Genomic DNA, 23,224 nt, shown 5'->3' on the forward strand with positions numbered 1-23,224 from the left:
CCTGATTTGATGGCTCCCCACATATGGCATTTTGAAAGTCCAGTAGAATGTTTGTATTAAGGAGTTATTGATATCGGGTTGGGAGAGCTATGCAAGACAGCTCTGTGTATAACAGTTTGGTTTCTGACTGTGAGAACTTGGATCAAGGCTCATGGAGAAAGCTGAGAAAGGAAAAGAATGAAGGCGAATTGCAGGAAGTGGAATTAAAGCAGACACGGGAGTTTCCTGAGTGTGAAGGACATAAGGAGCTGAAAAGAGCCTCAGATTCCAAAGAGGGAATGGCTAGATAGCAGTGTCCGTGCATGGCAGTGATCCATGAAGAAAGGCCAAGTTTCCTGGGAAGGGTGGCCAGGTATATATGGGGTTTAACGTAGATCTTTTGGGGTCCAGGCAACTCAGCAATATAGGAGACTGGGAAATTCTACATAGAGTAGAGGCCAAGATTGAGACACACTAAATTAGGGCTTGTAGAAATAAGGGAAAACCAAGACTCAAATCTCACTGAGAGTGCTGTTAAAGTGAGGGTAGTGTATATAGATCAGGGTTGCTTTGGTCACTCGCTGTGAGTTAAGGCTTCCCAACTGTAGAAACACAAGTCTATGCCGTGAGGCTTCTGGGACAAATAGTCTGTGACGATGTGACATCCAGGCTCAACAGGATTCAGAGTAATTAAGCCAAAGAGCTTTCTGCTAGTAAATAAAATCAAAACCATTCCACATGTGAAAGCTGACTTTTGATCTCCATGCTGTTACATTTATTGCTGCTTCTAAAGATAGGACTGGATATTTATTTCAAAGTACTACTGAAAATGCGTAAGCATTTTAATAGTTTTAGGGAATAATTTCTTGAATAAATATGACTCCTAGCTTACATAGATTTATATTTTAATCACAGAGATCTAACATAACTGATGACTACTGTGACAGAATTCAACCCTCTAGTCCAGACCTAAAGGTTTGTGTGTACGCACACATGCACACAGGTGAACCTAGAAAATGAAATTTACTTTCTGGAGCACAGTTATCATTAATTTCTTCTTTTTTCCTTCATATCATCAGGAGACATTCCTCTCTCATACGGCTTTTTACCCAGTTTAACTATGTGCATTTTTGAATTGTGATAAAAATAAAAGGTTTCTGGGGAAACGCTAAGATGATCACAGCTTTCAGCCAGGGGCGGAGTCTGTAGAGGGCTTGTGGTGACTGCTCCCGTCTTCTCAGCACAGATGTATGCAATATGTACATGTACTTGGGTGGATGCAATCCTGAACGTAAAACATTTGCAGTCCAGGGAAATCTAAATGACGTTCCAGACCAAGCTGACTCATTTCTGTTTCACCCCTCAGCGTATTTCTCCTTTTCTCCTCATCCTCTTTAAAACACCATGTTTAGAACTGAATCGAATGAAGTCATGTAGGTGCATTTGTATATGATGCCACAGGTGGTACCTGTGTGGAGGATGGTAGAAGGTAGGTTATCAATCAAAAGGACTGCTGCTGCTGGAGAGTAGGTGTTCAGCCTGCTTTTGAGCAGACTGTGGCTGGCTGAACAATGACCAGGAAGGCTTCCATGTCTCGATCTGGCAAATGGGACTGGCAAATACATTTCTTAGAATAGCCAAAGGGACTTTGCTAATGTAGTAACAGTCCCATATAAGCAAGTGTGCTGATACAGGCACCATGGTCCTCATAAGAGGGATGCAGGAGGGTCAGAGTCTGGCCAGATATAAAAACAATGTCTGGAGAGATTCATTCTGATGAGGGAAGAAGGAAGCGGGAGAAAGTAGAAGGTGGTCATGATCAAAGTTGAGGTGGTAGTACACACCAGGAACCCTAAGGTCCTGGCGCTGTAACTCTCCAGTGGGAGCTTATCTCTTGGGCATTTTATAATACTTGTTTACAAGCAATACCAAAGATGAAGGTGAGAAAGCATTTAGTAAGTTAGAAAAGATACAGAAGACCAATGCATAGAAATAATTAAAATAATAATAATTATAATAAATAGCAAAACCTCTAAATACACAATTTAAATATTTTCAAGCTAGTCTGATAAATAAAATAAATATCAGATGAGTTTTTCTGAGGCCAAAGATTAAAATATAAGATTAAAATATAAGTGGTGCATAAGTGGTCAGATGGGTGTCTGACAACCAAATTAGATTTGTACTTTTGAATAAAACAAAAGTTTAACAGATACCTAGAATTCCTATTTGGTCTCTTCCAGACAAGCAGAATGTATAAGCATCATCTATTAGCCAATTTTAGGCAAATGCTCTACAAAGAACAAAGGATATTGTGTTTCCATCTAGCATCTGGCAACTCATACAACACTTTAACTCTTCCAGGAAAAGAAACACAGATAAGATTGGTGGCGATCCTGAGGTCAAGCAAAAAAGGAGGAAGAGTTTTCCCACTCAAATGGGCTGCCCATCAGGTTGTCTCTCGGCTTTAAAGGAAGGATTTGAAACTCCTATCTGTTGTTCTTTCATTTAAAAAAAAAATAGGACTCCAGGCTGGGTGCTGAAAGGAGCCCATTGGCAGACTACAGCTAACCTATAAGTATCATGATGACATACCAGGCTTTCTTGACCCAGCCAAGAGTGCTGAGCAATCATAGGGCTAATGAGGCAAGGGGGTTTCAGGAGTTGGTATCTTAAGTCATGGCATCCTGAGACCACAGCTAAGGGATACCTGAACTTCCTTGTAACTTACTCTACCTACAATGAAAACAATGACTTTCTTTTGTTTAAGAAGTGGTCAGTAAGGATTGATCATCTTACCCCGGTCCTCCTTCTTGTTTACCCTCTTTAGGTGTACAGATTTTAGTATGTTTATCCTATCTTATAGGTCTAATATCCACTTATAAAAGAGTATATACCATATGTTTCTTTCTGCTTCTGGGATACCTCACTCAGCTGGGTTTAGCTATTAGTATATGTACAAAATACCGTGGTTTCTATTTCATGTTTTTAGATTATAATATAATTACCTTCTGCCTTTTCCTTCCTTCCTCCAAGCACTCTCATATAAACCTCCCTGCTCTCCTTCAAACTCATGGCTTCTTCTTTTCATTAACTGTTACTGCATACAGATATGTGTGTATGTTTGTATACTTTTAAATTCCTAAATACATGGTTCTGTACATAAAGAAAAAAAAAGAAGTGGTCAGTAGGAGGTCCTCCCCTATCAGTGGTCTGGGGAAGGGACATGGGAGGAAATGAGGGAGGGAGGGATTGAGAGGGAAGATGGTGGGGGTTACAGCTGGGCTACAAAGTGAATAAATTATAATAAATAAAAATTATATCAAAAAAAGAAGTGGTCAGTAATAGTGCATTGGATCCAAGAGCTCACCTAAAGAAGATTCTAGGAAGCAATAGAAGAAAAATATTTCTGCTAAGCTTAATGAGATTTTAAAAGTGACCGACGATCAAATGATTAATAGACACTCTCTAGAGGGTGTATTCACTGGTGGCTTTCAAATTCTTTATTTCTTATTGTGTTAAAATACTTTTGCTAATTACTATGTTTGGTATACAAGGATATACTTAAGTGAAATCACTAACCAATTAGGTGAACTTTAAAGGGCTGTCTAATATTAGTTTCTCAGTTTGAAAAATAGGTCTAAACCTGTTTCATCCCTAAAGGTTTTGCTTGTGGAAAGAATAGAATAGGCCTTCAAAATAAATTCCTGTCTTCTTAGGTCAAGGCAGATGGAATCTGCTGTGTCAAAACGTTTGCTGTGGGGATGAGGCTGGCAATGGCAGCTGTTGACCACGGAGCCATACCTGTGGGATATGCACTAAGAACTGGGAAATATACTGGGCCAATATCATTTATCAGCAGCATGTGTGGCTACTGAGAGGGAGGCAGTGTTCCCCTGAAAGCCGCTCCAAAGGCGACTTTATGAGCCACAACTGCAACCGTGAGATACAGCCAGGATTTCCTAGCCTATAGGGAGGCACTCCGAGTATCTCTACCACAGAGTAAACACTGTCCACACAGTGCTCTCCACATAGTGACAAGACACAAGCTCCTAATGCTCATGATCCAGAGGCTTAGCAGTCGAACAGTGGAGACCGATGTGAGCAGATTCCTCACTTTTTCTCCTGCAATGAGTTAACAACACAGCTTAAAGCCGACAGTTTCCTCCTGTTTAAAGCAGCTCAATGAAAATACTCCAGAAACCAGGAGAGCCAGGCTCTTGTGTAGGATGCATGATCTTGAGCAAGGTCACATCTAGACCATAGTTGTGTGTTCATAAGTCAAGGGTACTTTCACAGAACCAGGGGCCTGTGGTCACAAAAAGTGGGTGATGGTCACCCCTTAATTTTCAACTTGCATAATTCTTAGTTTCCTCAAAACTAAAAGGATAATACAGTATTTTTCACTGAGTTGTTGTAAGAATTAACTTCAAATCAGTGTAGAGTAATATGTATTTCTTAGAAAAACACTGGCTCACAGCTGTTCAAAATATATTACAACCACTTGACTTGGAAAAATCGTCAGAGTAGTGCAGAGTTGATGGACTCAACCCTAATATACACAAGATTTTAAGGGAAATTCATGAAAATGTCTATTTTTAGTTGTTTTTTTAAAAACTATCACTCAGTGGGCCTCTGAAGGACTCTACCCAACAGTGTATCAAAGCAGACGCTGAGACTCATAACCAAGCTTTGGGCAGAGTTCAGGGAATCTTATAAAAGAAGGGGAAGATAGTAAGACCTGGAGAGGACGGGAGGTCCACAGGGAGAGCAATAGAACCAAAAAAATTGGGCACAGGGGTCTTTATGTGAGACTGATACTCCAACGAAGGACCATTCATAGATATAACCTAGAACCCCTGTTCAGATGTAGCCCATGGCAGCTCAGTATCCAAGTGGGTACCCTAATAAGGGGAACAGGGACCGTCTCTGACATGAACTCAGTGGCTGTCTATTTGATCACCTCCCCTTGGGGGGGGGAGCAGCCTTGCCAGGCCACAGAGGACAATACAGCTAATCCTGAGGAGACCTGATAAGCTAGGGTCAGATGGAGGGCAAGAAGGACCTCCCCTATTAGTGGACTTGGAGAGGGGAATGGGAGGAGATGACGGAGGAAGGGTGGGACTGGGAAGGATACAAAGTGAATAAACTGTAATTAATATAAATAATAAGAATAAAAACCCTACCACTCGGTATCTGGAAGGGACTGGTTCTAGGACGTGTCTCAAGATGATGCTGAGCCCCATATCCATTGATGCTCCAGTGTGAATATAATATGATACAGTATTTCTATAACCTATACACCCCTCCTGCATATCTTATATTATCTCTACATTACTTATAATACCAAATAAAACACAAATACCACATATTCATTAGGAAATTTAAAAAGAGTCTATACATGATCAATAAGCATACAAACACCACAGGCCTAACAAAGAACACATAGTCGAAACTGAGTTGGAGAGCACGAAAACTACGGATACCAAGTGCTGACCCTACTGTAATATTTTGCTCACTCATTACTGTTTGATGTTTACTAAATCACCATTCTGTGATAGCCAGGAAGAAGGAAAGAAGAAACAGAAGACTTTTGGCTGCTTGGGCTCAAACAGAGATGTACATCCTTTCCAAATTTCAGGCTTACTTTTGTGAACATTGTTGTCACTTTAAAGCTATGTCTGTTGTCCTAATGAGTAATGAACTACAAAATAAAGTTTCCTCCAAACAACCAATTTAAAACTTTTGTGTTCTTTAGAGGCATGCCAAAAGGCCATTTAATTTTGAGGAACGATAATTTTAATAATATATTACAAAGTGTAGTTTATTTTATTAATGGTTTGGTGTGTGTTGTGTGTGTGTGTGTGTGTGTGTGTGTGTGTGTGTGTGTGTGTGTGTATGTGTATGTGTATGTGTCTGTGTGTTTAGGATCCAGAAACTTTGTAAAATGGCTGATAGTAAATAGTTTAGGTTTTGTGAGTCATATTGTCTTTGTCACAATTGTACAATTCTGTCCCTGTAGAACAAAGTCAGCGACAGACAATATGAAAAAATAAATAGGAGGCTGTGTCCCAATAAAACTTTATTTACAAAAAGGAGAGAGGCTAGATTTAGCTCACAGGTTGCAGTTTGTTATCTCTTGCCTTAAAACTATGTTTCTCAGACTTTCAGAATTCATAAGATCAAAGAAAATTTAAAAATCGGAAATTGGCTCGGAATTTCTGACTTAGATTAACTAAGTAAGAACGTCCTTACAGTACATAGGAGGAAATTACACTGGGAGGGGACGTATCCCCAGGCCATGAGGAAGCTGAGGAGGAAAAACGAGGGATACATATGATCATACTTGATTGTATATATGTATGACAACCTCAAAATAAAGAAAAAAGGTAAAAACCAACTATTAGAATTTGAAATAGCAGAAACTAGAAAAGGCCTGAACCCTGAATAATTTTATCTTCATGGCAAACCTATGATAGTGCCTTTAACTGAAAATGTTTTCTTGCTTGGTGGCAGTTCATAAGGAATATATTCAGGTCAGCAGATGGACAGCATCTGTGTACTGCTTTTGGAGAACACTGTGTCATGTAGAAAGAACATAACATTTACAATGAAAAGGTTGGAGAATAACTAAGAAGAGAGAGACAGCAGAACTTGGGTGTTCATTTAAGCTATTCTGAGAAAGTGTCATTTTGTCTTGGATCACTGCTACCAACAGAAACTACATTTGGCAGAAACCTCAGGACTCACCAGTTGCCACTGTGCAGGGTACCAGGCTGGCGGGCAATTGAAGCGGTTGCATGCTTGTACTGTGCTGGGTTTAGGGTGGTGGCACAGCTCATCGGCCAGGACAACCACCTCATTCATCTCTCTGGAGAGGAGATGGGAGCAGACAACGTCTCTGGTTTGCAGGCCAACCCCACAGGTGAGGCTGCATGGGCTCCACTTGCCAATTTCCCACCTGAGAAGAATTAGGACAGAAAAGAGACTAATTGAGTTCCTGTGCAAACACTTCACAGGCAATCAAAACCTCTTACTGGGGATTGGGAAGGTTCTCCAAGACTACTGGTTAGGGATTGGGTCCTAAGCTTCAAACCCAAACATCTCCTTCATGCTTAGAGTTCATCCAGAATAAAGGTAAGAGGTTGACAGAACAGCCAATGTTTATTTACAAAATCACTAATAAAGATTGTAATCTTGTCTATTTTGTTGGAACAAGCAAACCTCATCATAACAGGTGAGGGGGTGTATTAGATGAGGGGTAAGTTGTATAATACAGGATTTAGGGCTCATATTTTCAGCAGTGGCTAGAAAGGCTAGAAGAAGCTTCTCTGCTTATTTCTCTAGCCCCCATTATATGTGATATGGAAACATTTGTGCGTCTTATTCTTTGGCTTCAAAGTGAAAGGTCATTGGCTCCAACTTCCTTTAAACTTCCATCATAGCATAGAAATGTCTCTGTCTTCTGTATAAATATCATCGCTGCCTGGGGCTGGATAATGTAACCCAAGCAGAGGCTGCAAAACAGATCAGTCTTTCTGAAGGAAAGTGAAAGGAGTGAGCGGCTCATTATCTGGACGTAGAAGTCAAATACACAGATGAGCTGAGTGCCTGAATGGCCAGTTCCAATTGGCCGTGCCTTGAAAAGTACATTTATGGTGAGCTAAGGGCCTATAAAAACAACCCCACTGCATTTCCCTGTTGTTCGGTCCTCTTAAACTCGGCAATAAGGACAAAGGTCAGTTGCCTGCGCTCTGACTCAGAAGAGCTCTCTAATGGTCAGTTTTAGGTCTTCTGGTCCCAAATTGAGACACAAGATTGTATAATTGGTTGCCAGCCCTGGAAAGCACAGTGGGGCATCCTTCAGTAGCTCGACTTTAGGCTGTCTAGGTTTTTCAGTGAGCCCAGAAAATGGTAAGGTTTCTTTAGCTTTGATGATTTTCATCAGACTGTGACACTGGGTAGAAGTTCTCATCTTTTCTTGCTACTCTAGCCTCCCACCCCCACTCCGCCCCCACCCCATCTATAATGAGCAGTAAATACAATCAACCCCTTTGTTATTTCCATTTATTCCTCATGGCCCTCTACTACCATCTTTATGAAAACTGAACCTAGGTTCTGGAATATGTTTTGCTCTTTCTTCCTGTTTCAAAATACCCTTTATTTCTATTACATATGCACTTATATCTGCTACAGGAACGGGTCATCATTTTTTCTCATCTGGATTACAGTTTCCTGCCTTTCAAGTTACAGTGTCTATTGTCTCGGTTAGAGCCTGTGTTGGAGTGTGGTTTATTCCACTCACAGAATCCAAAGGAGCTACATCTAGGTGGTTCATGAAAGAGCTAATAAATTCCTGATAAATTGGCAGAAGGAAAGAGTTTACCATTAGAGAGGGCATGTAAGCCTATCTTACTAAGTTACCTACAGAAAGATAGGTTTCATTGATTTTGCTCATTTTATAGTTGAAGGAATTTGAGAACTGAAGTGCCTTAAGTACCCAAGTACCTATAATTAAGTAGTGAATCCAGGGCTCAAACCTACATGGCTATATCTGACACCTAAGCCTTTGTATTTCCTATTGTGTGTAATGTTGTCTCCAGGAAATATCTCAAAAGTCTGCCGTAACCATTCACAAAAATTTCAATGGATAGAAGAGGCTGGTGGAACACATTTCTTACGGATTCCTGTGTAAATGTCTATATTTATGGACCTCAAGCACAGTCAAGTCCAAGCTTTAAAACACATGGGTTTGAGATAAGTGTGTAGAGCCTTTACCACCCTTTCCTTCCAAGTTGGATTCTCCAGTGAGTTTGAGGTTTCCCTCCCCTGAGTAGAATGAGACAGAAGTGATACCATGTGACTTTAGGGGCACGATTATGAAGGGTGTGGGCTTTACTTTTGCTCTGATATCTTACTTGTGCTGAGGAAGGAAGCCGCCATGTCATGAGCTCAATCTGGAGGAAGAATCCTGCAGCTGAAGAACCACAGCATTCTGACACCACCCCCTTGACACGCTTCTGTGGGAAGCACCTTATAAACACATGACCCAGTCCCAGGCCAGGCCAGACCCACCTTTGCAGGATGCTTCCAAATTCCTTTCTCAAGTAGCAACCAGAGATGACAAATATTTAGTCTTGTAAGCTTCTTGATCCGGGGTGCATTTGTTAAGCAGCAAAAGATAATTATATACAAATATCCATCCCTCCCCAATGTAACCTATGCATTCATAGGGACACACACACACACACACACACACACACACACACACACACACAAAAGAACTTTCATAGAAGCACCATGCACAATAGTGCAGAGCAAGAAACACTTAAATATTGATCCGCAGGTAAATAAATAAAAATGTAGGATACAGTCATAAAACAGTGGCAACGAATTGTTGCAATGAATTGTTGAGTCTCACAAACATGGAAGTGAGTGACTGAGGCCACAAGCACAAAGCTTCATACTGTTGCTTTACTAGTCAGGAAGGTAGTTAGCATTGGTGGGTAGAACCAGAAGGGGAATATGTGGGTCTTCTGGATGGGGGAGCAATCTCAGAGCTGGGGGTGGCTACACCTTCTGAAAAGGGTCACTGGATCGGGGTACACACTTGGGATTTGCGCACACTTTCCTGCGTGTGTTCAGAAAAGGTGTTTCCCTCATTTCATCTTCAAGTGAAGTGCTCGAGCATGGATGTAAAGCAGAACTCACTCTCCACATGACTCATAAAGAAGCCACCTCTGTAGTCGATGCTGTCCCAAGGTTAAAGCTTGTCAGGGCTAGGCTTTGTGCCCTCATCCCCTGCTCTTGCTTCATTCCTGGCAGAATCTCAGTAACTAGGTCCTTGAAATAGAGACATTTTGGCAGCTACAAGGCCAGTTGACTACTGTCAGAGAAACTTTGCCTACCCTAATAAAGCAAATCATACATTCTCCAGGAAGGGGTCAGCAGCAGCCGTCTCTGTAGTAAGCACTTGGCTGATTCTGGGTCAAGAATAATTTAATCAACTTTGGCCAAAGGATGGGAGGAAGGAGACATTCTCCTCAGCTCCTGTACTATAAAGAGACTGCAACTGTGGGCTGCAGATCTGGCAGGTTGCTGATAACATCTGACCCTTATGCCTTTGACCACTTCCAAGAGAGGTGCTGCTCCAGTGGAAGTCAGCTGGGGCAAGATTAGCCATGGCTGAGCATGTGAGAACACTGCTAGGTCTTCGTTGGGGTGCTGAGTCCAGCATGACATAAACACAGTTTTGAAAAGATCTGAGGTGTGCTCTGGACATATGGGCCTCCCCCCCTTCTTGGGTAAATTTGCTCATCTATTTCTCTCCATTTACGATGTCACTTCTTCCACTGAGTGAAATTCTCCATCCATATGGTTTCTTAGTACTTTCTTCTCTGGAGGGTCAACCTACTTATAATATCACTACCTCAACTCAGTTGCTGTCTTGAATAGTGCATGTGGCTGTGTCTAATTTGTTTTGCCAGTGGTTCTACATGGGAGTGCATCTAAAAGCTAATTGGAGTTATAGCCCACAGTATCACAGAGTATGACGTTACATGGAAAAGGCTCGTTGCAGACGTAATTACTTCAGATTGTTCACACTAGATGCATTAGTAACTTCTCTCATTGCCATTACTAAATACCTGAGAGGAATGAGTTAAGCAAGGAGAGGTTTGTTTTGGCTCACTGTTTTATTTTGGCTTTTGGTGGGGAAGACATGCTGGAGTTCATGACACTGTGAGCTTGCAGCCGGGGATGCCTTTCAGTCTCAGCTGCAGACCAGAGGCAGACAGCTGAGACCAGAAGTGAGACTGTAATCTTCAAGGCACACCTCTAGTGGCCTTATGTTTGGAAGTTCTATAACCTAAAATAACACCACTCACTGGGAACCACCTGAGTTTGCGGGGAGCACATCACAGTAAAACTTGGTGTATAGAAGTTTCCTTCCAGGTTATAGCCTTTCTGGGAAGGATGTGTCTTTAAGACATGGGCTGTCAAAGGTAAGGGGCAGAGGGTGAATGCAGCCAGTAGGGAGCAGCAGGAAATGTTAAGACAGTATGTTTACAGTGAGGGAAGTTGCTTAGGACAAGAAGTAAACAATTCAAAACAGCTTCAGGAAGGAAGTCCCTGAAGCTGACTAGATTTACTATGCCTCTCCCTCCCCAAGGATACATAAGCAGTAAAAACTGATAAGTGTTACTCTTCGACAAGCCAAGTTGCAAAGAAGACTCTCAAACAAATCTCAATGGCAAGAAGCAGCAGAAACCAGCCGAACTGCATAGAAGAAAAAGAGCCGCTGAGCCGTGTGACAGAGGCTCAGACTACATGGAAAGGCTACTCTCCAACTTGTTAAGCTGCCTGCTCTCTGTGCTGTGGGCTCCAGGTTTCTAGCTTTTGCCTGATGTCACCCATGCGGGGGTGGACATTGGTGATGCAGCTGTCTCAGTAATTTCTGCTCCCATAAATAACCTCACATTCATATTCCTGTAAGTAACTCAAATAAAACTCATTGATTCACTAAATTGGACTTTAATGGCATCTGCGCTTCTATTGTCAGCTTCCTATATGTGTGAGTAGATGTTTGTTCACATTCGCCAGGGACAATGTCTCACACAAAAACCATTGCACGAGAGCAGGGTGCACATCTATCCAACATCATTGCATTTTTATAAGAAAGAGGGGGACACATGGAGAAAATTCCAGAGGTGGAGAAAGGAACGACGAAGCTGCAAGCAAACAGTGCCATGAACTGCTGGCAAACCCTGGAAGCTAGACACGTGAAGCCTGGCACTTTCATTTACACTCGAGTTTAGCTTCCAAACGGAGGCAATGCATTCCTGCTGCTTTAAGTCTCTTATGTTGTCATACTTGGTTACCACAGTTCTAGGAAACCAGATCCCTGTAACCTTTGCACCTAGCATGGTGCCTAGAACGAAGCAGGTGCCCGGGAAGTATGCGGTGACTCTCACTGAGCTGAGTGGCCAGTGGTCTGCACGTGCCTTTGGATCTCCACTTGCAGTGGTGCCCTTCCTAGAGCCCACTTCTACTGTCGGCTGCAAAGCTGATGCCCCACACGCTTCTTCAGTGTGGGCAAAACCGGTCCTAAATTGATGTCCTTTTGAAAGACTGAATCCTATTTCATGTAAATGTTTATATGTTTTATTGTAGTGCTTTGGCCTACTAGAGTTGGGGGGTGTGGTAACACTCTCTTCCTCCTGCAAAATATTGGAAGTGCTAATGCACCGTATGTTTTGCCCATTCTAATACAAAAATATTCTCAATTCTGAAGTGCCCCTGCAGCACTGATTTTGGCTGGAGAACCTTGGCCTTGTATAAGGAGGGCAGTAAGGCTGGTAGCTCTGCTTTCTTTCAGCTTCTAGGCTTTAGGTATTTAGCTCATGGTTGGGCCCTTGGCCAACATTCAGTAAGATTTCATTTTCTCCAGAATTCTTTTTCTGTACTTCCTTCCATTGAGCCCTTTGTCCTCTACTTTACTATGCCTTATGTCAAAATCTGCTTGTAGGAAAGACTCTCATGAACTGAAATACTGTAGTGGAATTCTCCACACTTGCCCATCTTCAGAGTCAATTGACTCCTGACTAAAGACAGACAGAGGGCAGAGGGTTGCCTTCCATCTCAGTCACTGGAGTTGTCTTCTTTCCCTTTGCCTGCCTCGAGCGTGCTTGGGGTGACCACATTACACAGTAGACTCGGCTTCCGGATTTCCTCCGGTAGCACTGGAGCTCTGTTCAAAGTCCAGCCTAATGAATAGTCCCGTCACCCTACTGAGGTCTGGTCTGCTCTCGGTTTGGGGATGGGCAAAACTTTTAGCCATAAACCACAAGCCGTAGCATGACAGCAGTCCTGCTGGAATCTCATGTGATCAGCAAGCAATAGGACCAGTCACTGACAATTGCACAGCCCTATCAGAAGCCACAGCCTGGGCAAATGCTTTAAATGCACCAGTCCTTTGATCACCTTCACAGCCCTATGGGACAGGAATGGTTATTGCCTGTATTACAGCAGGAATTCAGGCCTGGAGAAGTTGAGTGAAGGGTCCCACATACATATGTCAATGTCAACCTGTATCACAACCAAGGCACCATGGCTTGGACTCAGGCCATAAAATATGGAGCTGCTCTCTGTCATAGGGTAGAACAATAGAGTTTCAGTTCCAGCTCTGCGTCATCCAGGCTTCATTCACTGAGGTCCCGGCAGAACCCAAGGGGTGAGCTGATACATGTGCTTACATATATGATCCTATGGAGAAGATACTTGAAGCTTCCTGGTTTTACAGAGTGAGCTAACCAAGACTCTGAGGCATTAAGCAATCTGTCCAAAGTTACAGAGCTAGTTAAAAAGAGAGCAAGGATTCAAATCCAGGCAGCCTGGCTCCTGTATATCTCATTATTGAACCACATCATCTCCGGAGGCAGGATAATGAACCCAGAAGAGCAAAGCATCTTTGAATGGCTAAAGCCAGGATCCCTGTGCTCAGAGTTTAAGAAAATGGCAAATGGCAGAGCGACAGCTGTGTTTCTTACTAACACCGATAAAAATGCTGACCCACTCAGGTCTTGCACACACTTGCAGTTGGCATTCCAGTCAAGTGGATATTGATATTCAAGTGGGCAAAGGTAGAGTGTAGTCTCCTGAGGAGACTCACTCGGCTTTTGAAATGTGGCCTTTGGAGCTAAGTGGGCTACTGAGGCCCATGGCGGCTGGCACTTATTAGCAGTTTCCTAGCAACTCAGAGTACAAAGGCACAGAGTCTCCCTGCTTTGACCCATTACATGATAAGAAGCCTGTCCTATCTTAACCTTTGTGGAAAAGCAGATTTAAAGATTTATCCAATAATTTTAAGTGTAGTTCTTGTGTGAAGGAAAACCACTGTGAACTTAGGCCTTCGTTACAAGCAGTCTTCAAAATTCTGCATAACCATCCAACATCACATCTCTGTCTACTATTTTTATTATGATATTTAAAAAAAATAAAGTTCCTAAATCTTTGTATTCTTTTGACTACATCTGAGATCAGGAGGCAGACAGTAAATGGGATACTGTGGAGTGTGATGTTTTAATATAGAAAAGATTAAGGTAGGGTAGTCAGGTAATGTCCAGGACCCTTCTCCTCCTCAGTTTCTTGGAAGACTATTAGTCACTCCAAATTTATCTTCACATCTCCCAATACCTAATCTACCCATTGCCCCAGTCTCCACAATGTCAGTTTCAACGCAAATCCAGTTAACTCTGACTTCTCAAAATTTCCTTTGGGAAGACACATCCTACAGAAAGGGAGAAAAATATGTTTACTATCTATCAAGGGATTAGTATTCAAAAGACAAAAAGAACTAAAAAATGTTAAACCTCCAAAGAGCCATTAATCAAAGCAACAAATGGGTTAATAAATAGACAAAGAAGTAAAAATGGCCAAAAAAAATTACACAAAAGTATTCAACATCTTTAGCCATAAAAGAAGTGAAAATCAACACTGTTGGGTTCAGACGGTCTGAAATTCATCTCTTGGACATAAACCCTGAGTAGATGTAGCCAGGGAGGAATATCCTCTGGTGCAAAGCAAGGTCACAAGGACAGGGAAGCACTGAAGGAAGAATTCAGGTAAGGGGGACAAAGATACTGTTTGCTCCAGTTCTGCTGACAATGAGATCTCAAGTAGCTAGGTAAAAAATTATATAACCAGTAGTGGGAAAAAATTGTTCATTCTTGAAGTGAACCTGGGGGATTTCGTTTCTATCTAGTGTTACCCTCCTTTCCATGTCCCTGTTATGGCCATAGTTGAATGAGAAAACAAAACAAAAGAAAACAATACTGAGATTCCATGTCACCCAAGTCAGAATGTCTATCTTCAAGAAAATAAGTAAAAGCAAACGCTGGAGAGAGAGAGTAGGAGATAGGGTGGTGGCAGTAGTTGGTGCCCTGCTGATGGCAATGCAAGTTAGTGCAGCCATGGAGTCTCTTTACAACCAAAAATTATGATGCAGCGAGGTCATTCCTGGGCATGTAGGACCCAAAGGAATCGAAATCACTGCATAACAGACATTTGCACGTACATATTTATTGCAGCACTATTAACAAAAGCCAAACTGTGAAATCAGCCCAAGTGCCCAACGATAGATAGATGGGTAAAGAAAATGGAGCACTCTTCAGCTTTAAAGAGAAAAAAAATGATGTCATTTTCAGAAAAAAAAATGGAACTGGATGTCATCGCGTTATCAAAATAAGCCAGACTCAGGAAGACAGCTACGTTTTCTCCTCTGTGAATGATCTAGACTTTAAAAAGAGTAAGACGTACAAACAGAATGGTGATTGTTTGGGTAGAGGAAGGGGGCCAGTAGACAAAGGGACAGGAGAGAGCAATGTGTTGGGGGGGATGATATGATCAAAGTGCATGGCATACAGGTTTGAAAATATTATAACAAATCATGTGAACAAGTGCGCAGTGAACATATTCTAACAAAAGTACCTGAAGAACAAAACAGGACTGTTTGAATGGATCTATTTGGGAGAATAAAGGAGACAAGAGAGAAGAGAGAAGGGATCAAGAGAGGGTGCAGGCAGTGAACGTGATACGAAGTGCGCTGTACATATGTATAAAAATAGCATGATGGAAACCATTATTTGACTCCTGGAGTCAGAGCGGAGCTGTCAGTGGGGCATGCAGCTGGTATGGCCAGAGCTTAGCTTTGGGAGAGAGCGGGGGGGCATCACAGCTTGGAGCTGAGCATTCCCAGCGGCTCTTCCTACCTCGCGCCCCCCTAACCCCCCCCACGCCGTTCTCCCCCCTTTTGAGGGATGCACTTTAGTGTTGGTGGGGAGTGGCTCATTGGCAAGCCATGCAGTTCATCACTGGGCCGGGGAAGCAGGAAGTCAAACATTCAGATGAGACTGAACAAACAAACACAAATAAAAGTAATGTGAGCCAGGCTTCTTACTGTCTGTGGGGGCTGTTACAAATACGTGAAGGAGCAAAACCAGAATAGTCCTTGAAGAACAGATGGATTAAAAAACAGTGTGAACTTATGGCAGTTGTGTATGCATGTGTGTGTGTGTGTGTGTGTGTGTGTTGTGTTGTGTTCAAAAGTGGTGTGAATTTATGGTAATGCACGTATGTGGTGTGGATGTGCCTGTGCATGTACATTTACATGTGCAAGTGTGTATGTATGCCCCATAGAGCTTCCTGTCCCCACCTGTCCAGTGATCAGGTCATAAGCACAGGCTGGGACACTGGTTTTTATGTGGGTGCTGAGGCTCCAGCTCCAGGCCCTCAAGCTTGCCATGGCAGATGCTTCATCAACTGAACCATCTCTCCAGTCCACAACTCATTGCCTTGAATAAACAGCCTTCCCCATGTGTGTTCAAGGAGCTCTCTCTAAACAGCAGCCCTCCCAACATCTTGCTCTTGGACTTACCACGATCCAGAAGGGTGAGGAATTTCTCTTCTTTATAAATAACCCAGTGTGGTATTTTGTTATATCAGCACAAGTGGACTAAGACATTTCCCATGAAATACTTGTTACTTGCTATTAATAAACACAACAAACTTTTTAAAAACCTGAAGCTTTGTTAAGAATGCAAGCTAGAAAAACAATCAGTTTGGCTCCATGCCCCACACAGTTCAGGCCTTCAAGTCCTTGGCTAGCCTCTGAGGTGCTTTTACAAAGAAATTTGAAATGCTTTTCTGGGTTAAGCTCAGGTTGATAAGGCTCAGCTTTACACCAGCATCTACTGACAAACTGCAGTGATGTCCAGCTTCTCAGGTTGGCTTCCAGCCCTCCCCTTTGGCCTGTTATTTCTGATCTCTGTCCCTGATGGGCAGGGGTGGGCCTTCTTCAATGTGTCATTGTCTCTTCTCCACAGTGGGGTTCATTTCTGTCTTTGGTTTCAAGTCTATTACACCATTGTTATTTTCTTGGACTCTTTTCCAGGGCCTCCAAGGCCCTTTTGCATCCCAGCATCTTTGGGAACTAGAATAGTGCCTGATGTTCAGGGAGGCCCGTGTCACCTTGGCCTTGGGCTCTGGCACCCGATTATTCACAGATGACTTGTGTTCTGCTACTCGTTATAAAATCTTGGGAAAGTTATTTAGCAATTTTCCACATTTAAAATAGGAATAACAGAAATTATGATTTCACAAGATTGTTATGAGGTTTAAGTGAGAACTTCTGGGTAAGGAGCTCAGGACTGGGCCTGGGACATAAACAAGAGATAGCAGAAAATGTTCCTGTTGTGGACTTAGTAAAAACCAGCTAATGTGTGAGCACAGTGGTGAGGACAAGGGAAATAGTGTAGAAGAATTCTTGGGACATGTGAGAGAAGGGAGTCATGATTTTGGGGATGGACACTGAGGGAAAGGGCGTTGGTGACATGTCTGACTTAACTCCCTTAGCGCTGGGTGCCTAGCGGTGTGACAATACATACGTGGGAATAGTGCTTACCCAGGATACAGAGCGAAATTGTTGGGTACCAAGAACACTCTGGCTACTAAGACTGTGGAATTTCAGAAGAATTTCAAGTTCATCACACCAGGAGTAAGCAAACAGGTATTAACATCTCTCTCTCTCTCTCTCTCTCTGTGTGTGTGTGTGTGTACGTGTGTATAGGCCAGAGGATAATCACAGGTGTCATTCTTAAGGAACTATTCACTTTTTTTTTTTGAAGGAGTAAGGTCTTTTACTGGCCTGGAATTTACCAAGTAGGGTTGGCAAGTTAGGCTAGCTGGACAGCAAGCCTCAGGGACCTGCCTGTCTCTGTCTCTGCTGTACTGTGAGAAGTGTGTAGCACCAGGCCAGCCTTATTTTCCATGGGTTCTGAGGCTTGTAGATAGGCTCTCATGCTTAAAAAAAACAAACAATAGTCCTCATTATCAATACTTAATAAATCACAAAATAAAGGCATCACTGTTTATTTTAAAAAAACAAGGACTTTGCCAACTGAGATCTCTCTTCAGTCTAGTCTCTTCATTTTTGTAATAAGCAAACTGACAATCAGAGAAATAAGCAGTTTCTTCAGAATTAGGACTCGAGCTCAGGCTACCCTTTCCATTCTGCTCTGTCCTGAAGAACCAGAGGAGTGAATCATTGAGGGTTACAGAAAGATAGACAAAGAAGAGAAGAGACGTCATTACACATAGCGACAGCAAATAGATGTGCTACCCATCACCCATAATCGGTGCACTTTAGAAAGCCCCTTAAGGGAGCCTAGAAGAAACACAAAAGAGATCAAAGAGGGTGTCAGACGTCAGAGCATAAAAACATGCTAGAAGGCCAAAACTTAACCGAAAGGATATATGATAAACAGCACCAGGAAAAGCAGGGCTTGCTATAAAACTGTAATTGCTACAGCTCAGGAAACAGGAGATAGACCCATGCTTCTCTTGGATGCTGGTCAGCTTGGTATGAAGTTTTGGCTCCATAAAAATAGTTGTAGCCAAGATTACCAAACACCTGAGGTGGCAAAGCACTGGCTTCTACACGAGAACTATGTGGCCAGCATGAGTGCTCTCACCATGCCAATTGCCTCGCCATCTTAACCATTTCTCAACATTGCAAAGAATACTGAGAGCTTTGTTTGGTATTCTTAATAAATCATTAATTTTAATTTTAATTTTATGTGTACGTGTGTCTGAGCGTATGTGCTTATACCACGTGCATACGGAAGCCTGTGGAAGTCAGCTCGGAGGTCAGATTCCCTGGGACTGTAGTTATTAACAGACATTTGGGATCTGCTATGCAGGTGCTGGGGACAAAACTTATTCTTCCACAGGAGCATAAATGCCCTTAAACACTGAACCATCTCTCCAGCCACTATGATTGGTATTTTCAAGGCACTGAATAGCTCTTGAGATTAAGTCATGCTTGTAGTCCATCTATTTGCCATTTCATGGGTGGTATGCTATTAACCTCTAATGTACCTCTTTCATGGTCAAAAGGCAGATAGCTCCAAAACTAGTAACATCTGTGCAAAATATTATTGTCTTTTCTCATCTCCACACTCCTCTGTAACAATACCCACTATCTCCAACATCTACACGCTGGCTCATCTACACACAGTTTGATTTAATTAGAACATCTAAGCTCTGGTTCCCATTGTCTGATCATACTGTTTTGTAGAAGACAGTGTGCTAAAATGAGATAGTTTTTTTTTTTATTTCCCCACAAGAGAAACGAAATTGTCACTTGCAGCCAACAGATGAACCTGGAGAATATTAGATTAGGTAAAATAATTCAGGTACAGAGAATAATGCATGTTCTCACATACATACAGAAGCAAAATAAACTGCTTTCATGAAAAGAGAATGTAGCGAAGAGGTTTCCAGAAGTGAGGAGGGTATGGGAAAAGAGAGACACAGAGAGGAGGACAGCTAGTGGTCAGAATGTGCAGTGAATAGTAGGACCAACTTCTGTTGCTGTACAGTACAGCAGATCACCACAGCCCATAGCAATTAACTGAATATCAGAGTACCTAGTAAAGAGGATTTCTTAATGTTCTCAACATGAAGAAATGATAACTGAAGTGATGTATCATGTCAGTTACTCGATATGATCTGCCTGATCAGGCACAACTGTGCCTATGAATAGAAACTTACACTGAGCCTGACAAATATGTACAATTATTAAATGGCAATTAGAAATAAAAGGAGAATTCCTGCTGCCTGCTGTAACTCAGATTTGAGTTTCCCTAGAGCTTAGCAGTGTAGACATAAAATCACTTTGATTCTCAGGAGTTTGATATTTTACTTGGCTTGTCTAGATTTCTAGGTGGAAATTTTTTATTCCAGGTTTCCAGAGTTGCTTTCCTGTGGTCAAAGTCACAGAATAGATTTCTGGGGTTGTCAACATAGTGCTATTTGTTGTTTTGCCCAAACATACATTTTAGTCCTGCTTTTCTTTTTCTTAATTTCTTCTAATTTGACTAGTGTCTGTACACTAAACTCCCATAGTGAAACCTCTTCTAGACTGATCTCCTTCAAATAAGTGAACTTCTGCTGGGTCCAGTTACTTCCCACTTCCCAACATGCTCCTTTGCTTTTTCACCTTTGAAAATTTATTTCCAACATTCCCTGCCTAAAAGCACATTCTTTTTCTTTTCCTTTCTTTCTTTCTTTCTTTCTTTCTTTCTTTCTTTCTTTCTTTTCTTTCTTTCTTTCTCTCTTTCTTTCTCTCTCTCTCTCTCTTTCTTTCCCTTCCTTCCTTCCTTCCTTTTTTCTTTCTTTCTTCCTTTCCTTTTTCTTTCTTCTTTCTCTTTCTTTCCTTTCCTTTCTTTTCAGATTTATTTATTTATTATTTATACAGTATTCTGTCTGTATACCAGAAGAGGACACCAGATCTCGTTATAAATGGTTGTGAGCCACCATGTAGTTGCTGGGAATTAAACTCAGGACCTTCGGAAGAATAGGTAGTGCTCTTAAGCTCTGAGCCATCTCTCAGGCCCCTAAAAGCACTTTCTTGTTCCTACCTGAAGGTCTGATTCCAGCCCTTCCCTCGTTGCATTCTTTACTTGCGGCTCTAAGGTCAGTACCAGGCTACCTTGTGATACTATTTGTTCTTTTTTCCTACTTATCATTCCAAGCAGAGCACAAGGCTTTTGTGATTTGGAATGTAGGGTTTTAGAGTTAAGGAAATGGTTTGAATCCATCTCATCAGGACAGATATCTCTATATACACAGTAGTTTATGGGTGATATTTCTCATGGAAACTCTACAAACCTAAGTACTATATCTCTTTTAAGGGTTGAATTGTGACCCCCTTCCCCCACTCCTCCATGTGTACTGAAAGGCCAAACCCCTAGCATAACCCACCAGAGTGTGCTCTGATTTTACGGAGATAATTTTAAATGAGGTCAACAGGACAAATCTTAATTTAAAATGGTCTCCTACTTAAAGGATTAAGTTGGGCACAAAGACCTATGTGAACAGAAAGAATATGACCACACAGAAGATGATAATCTTCTGGTCGACAAATGCTAAAGACTGTTGCAAATCCTCAAGTTCTAGGGAGAAGCAACCAGTCGCCCTCTCTAGAGCCTCTTGGGAGCACGGCCTTCACATCTTCACTTCGGACTTCTGACTGGTAAATAAACTGTTACTAGAGATCACTCAGTTGCTGTACTCATTTGTGGAAGGCCCAGAAAATCCAGAGGGTCCCTGGAGTTAGTTCTCATGAGCAGCTTTAAATTTGCCTATGGTGCATGGACTCTTACATTTAGAAGTTTTCTAAGAGAAATGCTTGTGAGTGTCAGCCCTTTGTGTCAGGGTTCAGGAAGAACATGATTGTTCTTCCTCTTTTATCACACTATAGGACTTGAACAACTCAACCAACAGTCACATGTACAGTGTGTTTGCAACGACTGAAAAATTAGAACAGACACTTAATGGCTTTGATAAGCCATTTTAAAGACATTGCGATACAGGTGATGCATGCCATCCATTTACTTATTCATTTCAGTAGTATCCATTGAGTACCTTTTATGGACTAGCCGCCATGTAGGGCAGAGTAGTTAACAGAACCAATATGAACCCTATTCCTGAGGCTCCGATTCTAGACTATGAAAGCAGTTAGTGTGTGAGCATAGAATATAGGCATAGGCATCAAACCCTGGAAGGGCTTTCTGGAGCCAGTGAGTGCTGGGGTGAATCTTGACATGTGAGTGGTAGCCAGTCAGTGGTATATGCAGAGAAGTGCAGGCAGAGTAAGGTAGAGGAGAGCAGGAGACACTTGAAGGACTGAAAAGTTTAATCCCACCTTGGGGCTGAAAAAAGTGTTGAACAGAAAGTTTAGTATATCCCTGGAAAATTCTGGCCATGTTTGTCTTCTTCAATGTACTTGTGAGTAATATAAGAGGGACTGGAAAGCAAAGGCACTTTTGGCCTTCATGAGAATCCTTCATGAGAAGGATGACTTGAGATCACCGCATTATAAACTCACAGCTGCTGGGACACTCCTGGGTATAATATACCTAATCAACCGAGAGCTGAGATGGTCAGTGGTCTCCAGAGCTGTTAGCTTTCAATAGATTCCAACAGGACCGTGGGACAGGATGGCATGGTGCTGCACACAGGCTTTTCACCCTGACTTGTCAGCCCATAAATCCATTTCTAGTCTGGCTGTAATTTTCTTGAAGATATCTTAGTGTCTCTGTCTTAGAGGTTTAATAGACGAGGACACAGAAGCAGCCAGATCTTGATGTAGGGGACAATTAATTCAATCAGAGCTGGAATCCACTCACACAACACATACACAGAAGTTAGACGGAGACATACATACAGACATTGACATACACAGACAGAGACAAGAGACGTATACTCACAGCTGTTAGACACAGATACATCACATTCTCAGAATCACACACACAAAGAGACAGATATACAGACATACCCGTGCAGACACTGATGTTACCTTTTGACATACATACAACTGCACGCACATGTGCATGCATGGATGCATACTTATACATACATGGTCACTCCCCCCCACCCCCACCCCTACCTCTCTGGAGAACAGGATGCTGATATTCTCCTTGCTCACAGCACACCTCTTCTTTCTAGACCTGGAGTTTGTTTACTTGTATACCACAAATATTTTTATATTTGCCATGCAAAAACTACCTAAACGTATTTTTCTGGTTATGTTCAAAGACCTCTTTACATAGAATGTGTTTTACTTTTGACATGAACTCAATGGTGGGCTCTTTGACCTCCCCCACCCCTGAGGGAGGAAAAGCCCTGCTAGGCCACAGAGGAGGACTTTGCAGCCAGTCCTGGAGATACCTGATAAGCTAGGGTCAGATGGAAGGGAAGAAGGACTTCCCCTAGCAGTGGACTTGGAAAGGGGCAGGGAGGAGGTGAGGGAAGGAGGGTGGGATTGGGAGGGAATGAGCGAGTGGGATACAGCAGGGATACAAAGTTAACAAACTGTAACTAATATTAAAAAATAATAAAAAGCATTGAATGTATGACAGGAGTCTACCGCAAAAGGCATCTGAAAGACTCTACCTAGCAGTGTTTCAAAGCAGACACTAAGGCTCATAACCAAACCTTGGCAGAGTGCAGGGAATCATATGAAAGAAGGGGAGTTAGTATGATATGGAAAGGACAGGGTCTTTTCTGAGACTGACACTCAACCAAGGACCATCTATGGATATAACATAGAACTTCTGCTCGGATGTGACCCGTGGTAGTTCAGTAACCAAGTAGTTTTCCAAAGCAAGGGGAACAAGGACTATTT

The 23,224-nt window shown here is 42.2% G+C and overlaps 1 protein-coding gene across 1 annotated transcript in view; it reads right to left on the reverse strand.

Moving 5' to 3' along the window:
- Adamtsl1 (ADAMTS like 1) overlaps window positions 1–23,224 on the reverse strand; it is a 398,322-nt gene that overhangs the window by 116,659 nt on the left and 258,439 nt on the right. Inside the window, exon 16 of the mRNA XM_055629652.1 lies at window positions 6,730–6,940. Coding sequence (XP_055485627.1) covers window positions 6,730–6,940 — 211 coding nt within the window. The remainder of the gene's footprint in view (window positions 1–6,729; window positions 6,941–23,224) is intronic.

The sequence above is a fragment of the Psammomys obesus genome, unplaced genomic scaffold, assembly GCF_907164565.1.
Source record: "Psammomys obesus unplaced genomic scaffold, mPsaObe1.curated_primary_1811, whole genome shotgun sequence".
In the NCBI taxonomy this organism is placed as follows: Eukaryota; Metazoa; Chordata; class Mammalia; order Rodentia; family Muridae; genus Psammomys; species Psammomys obesus.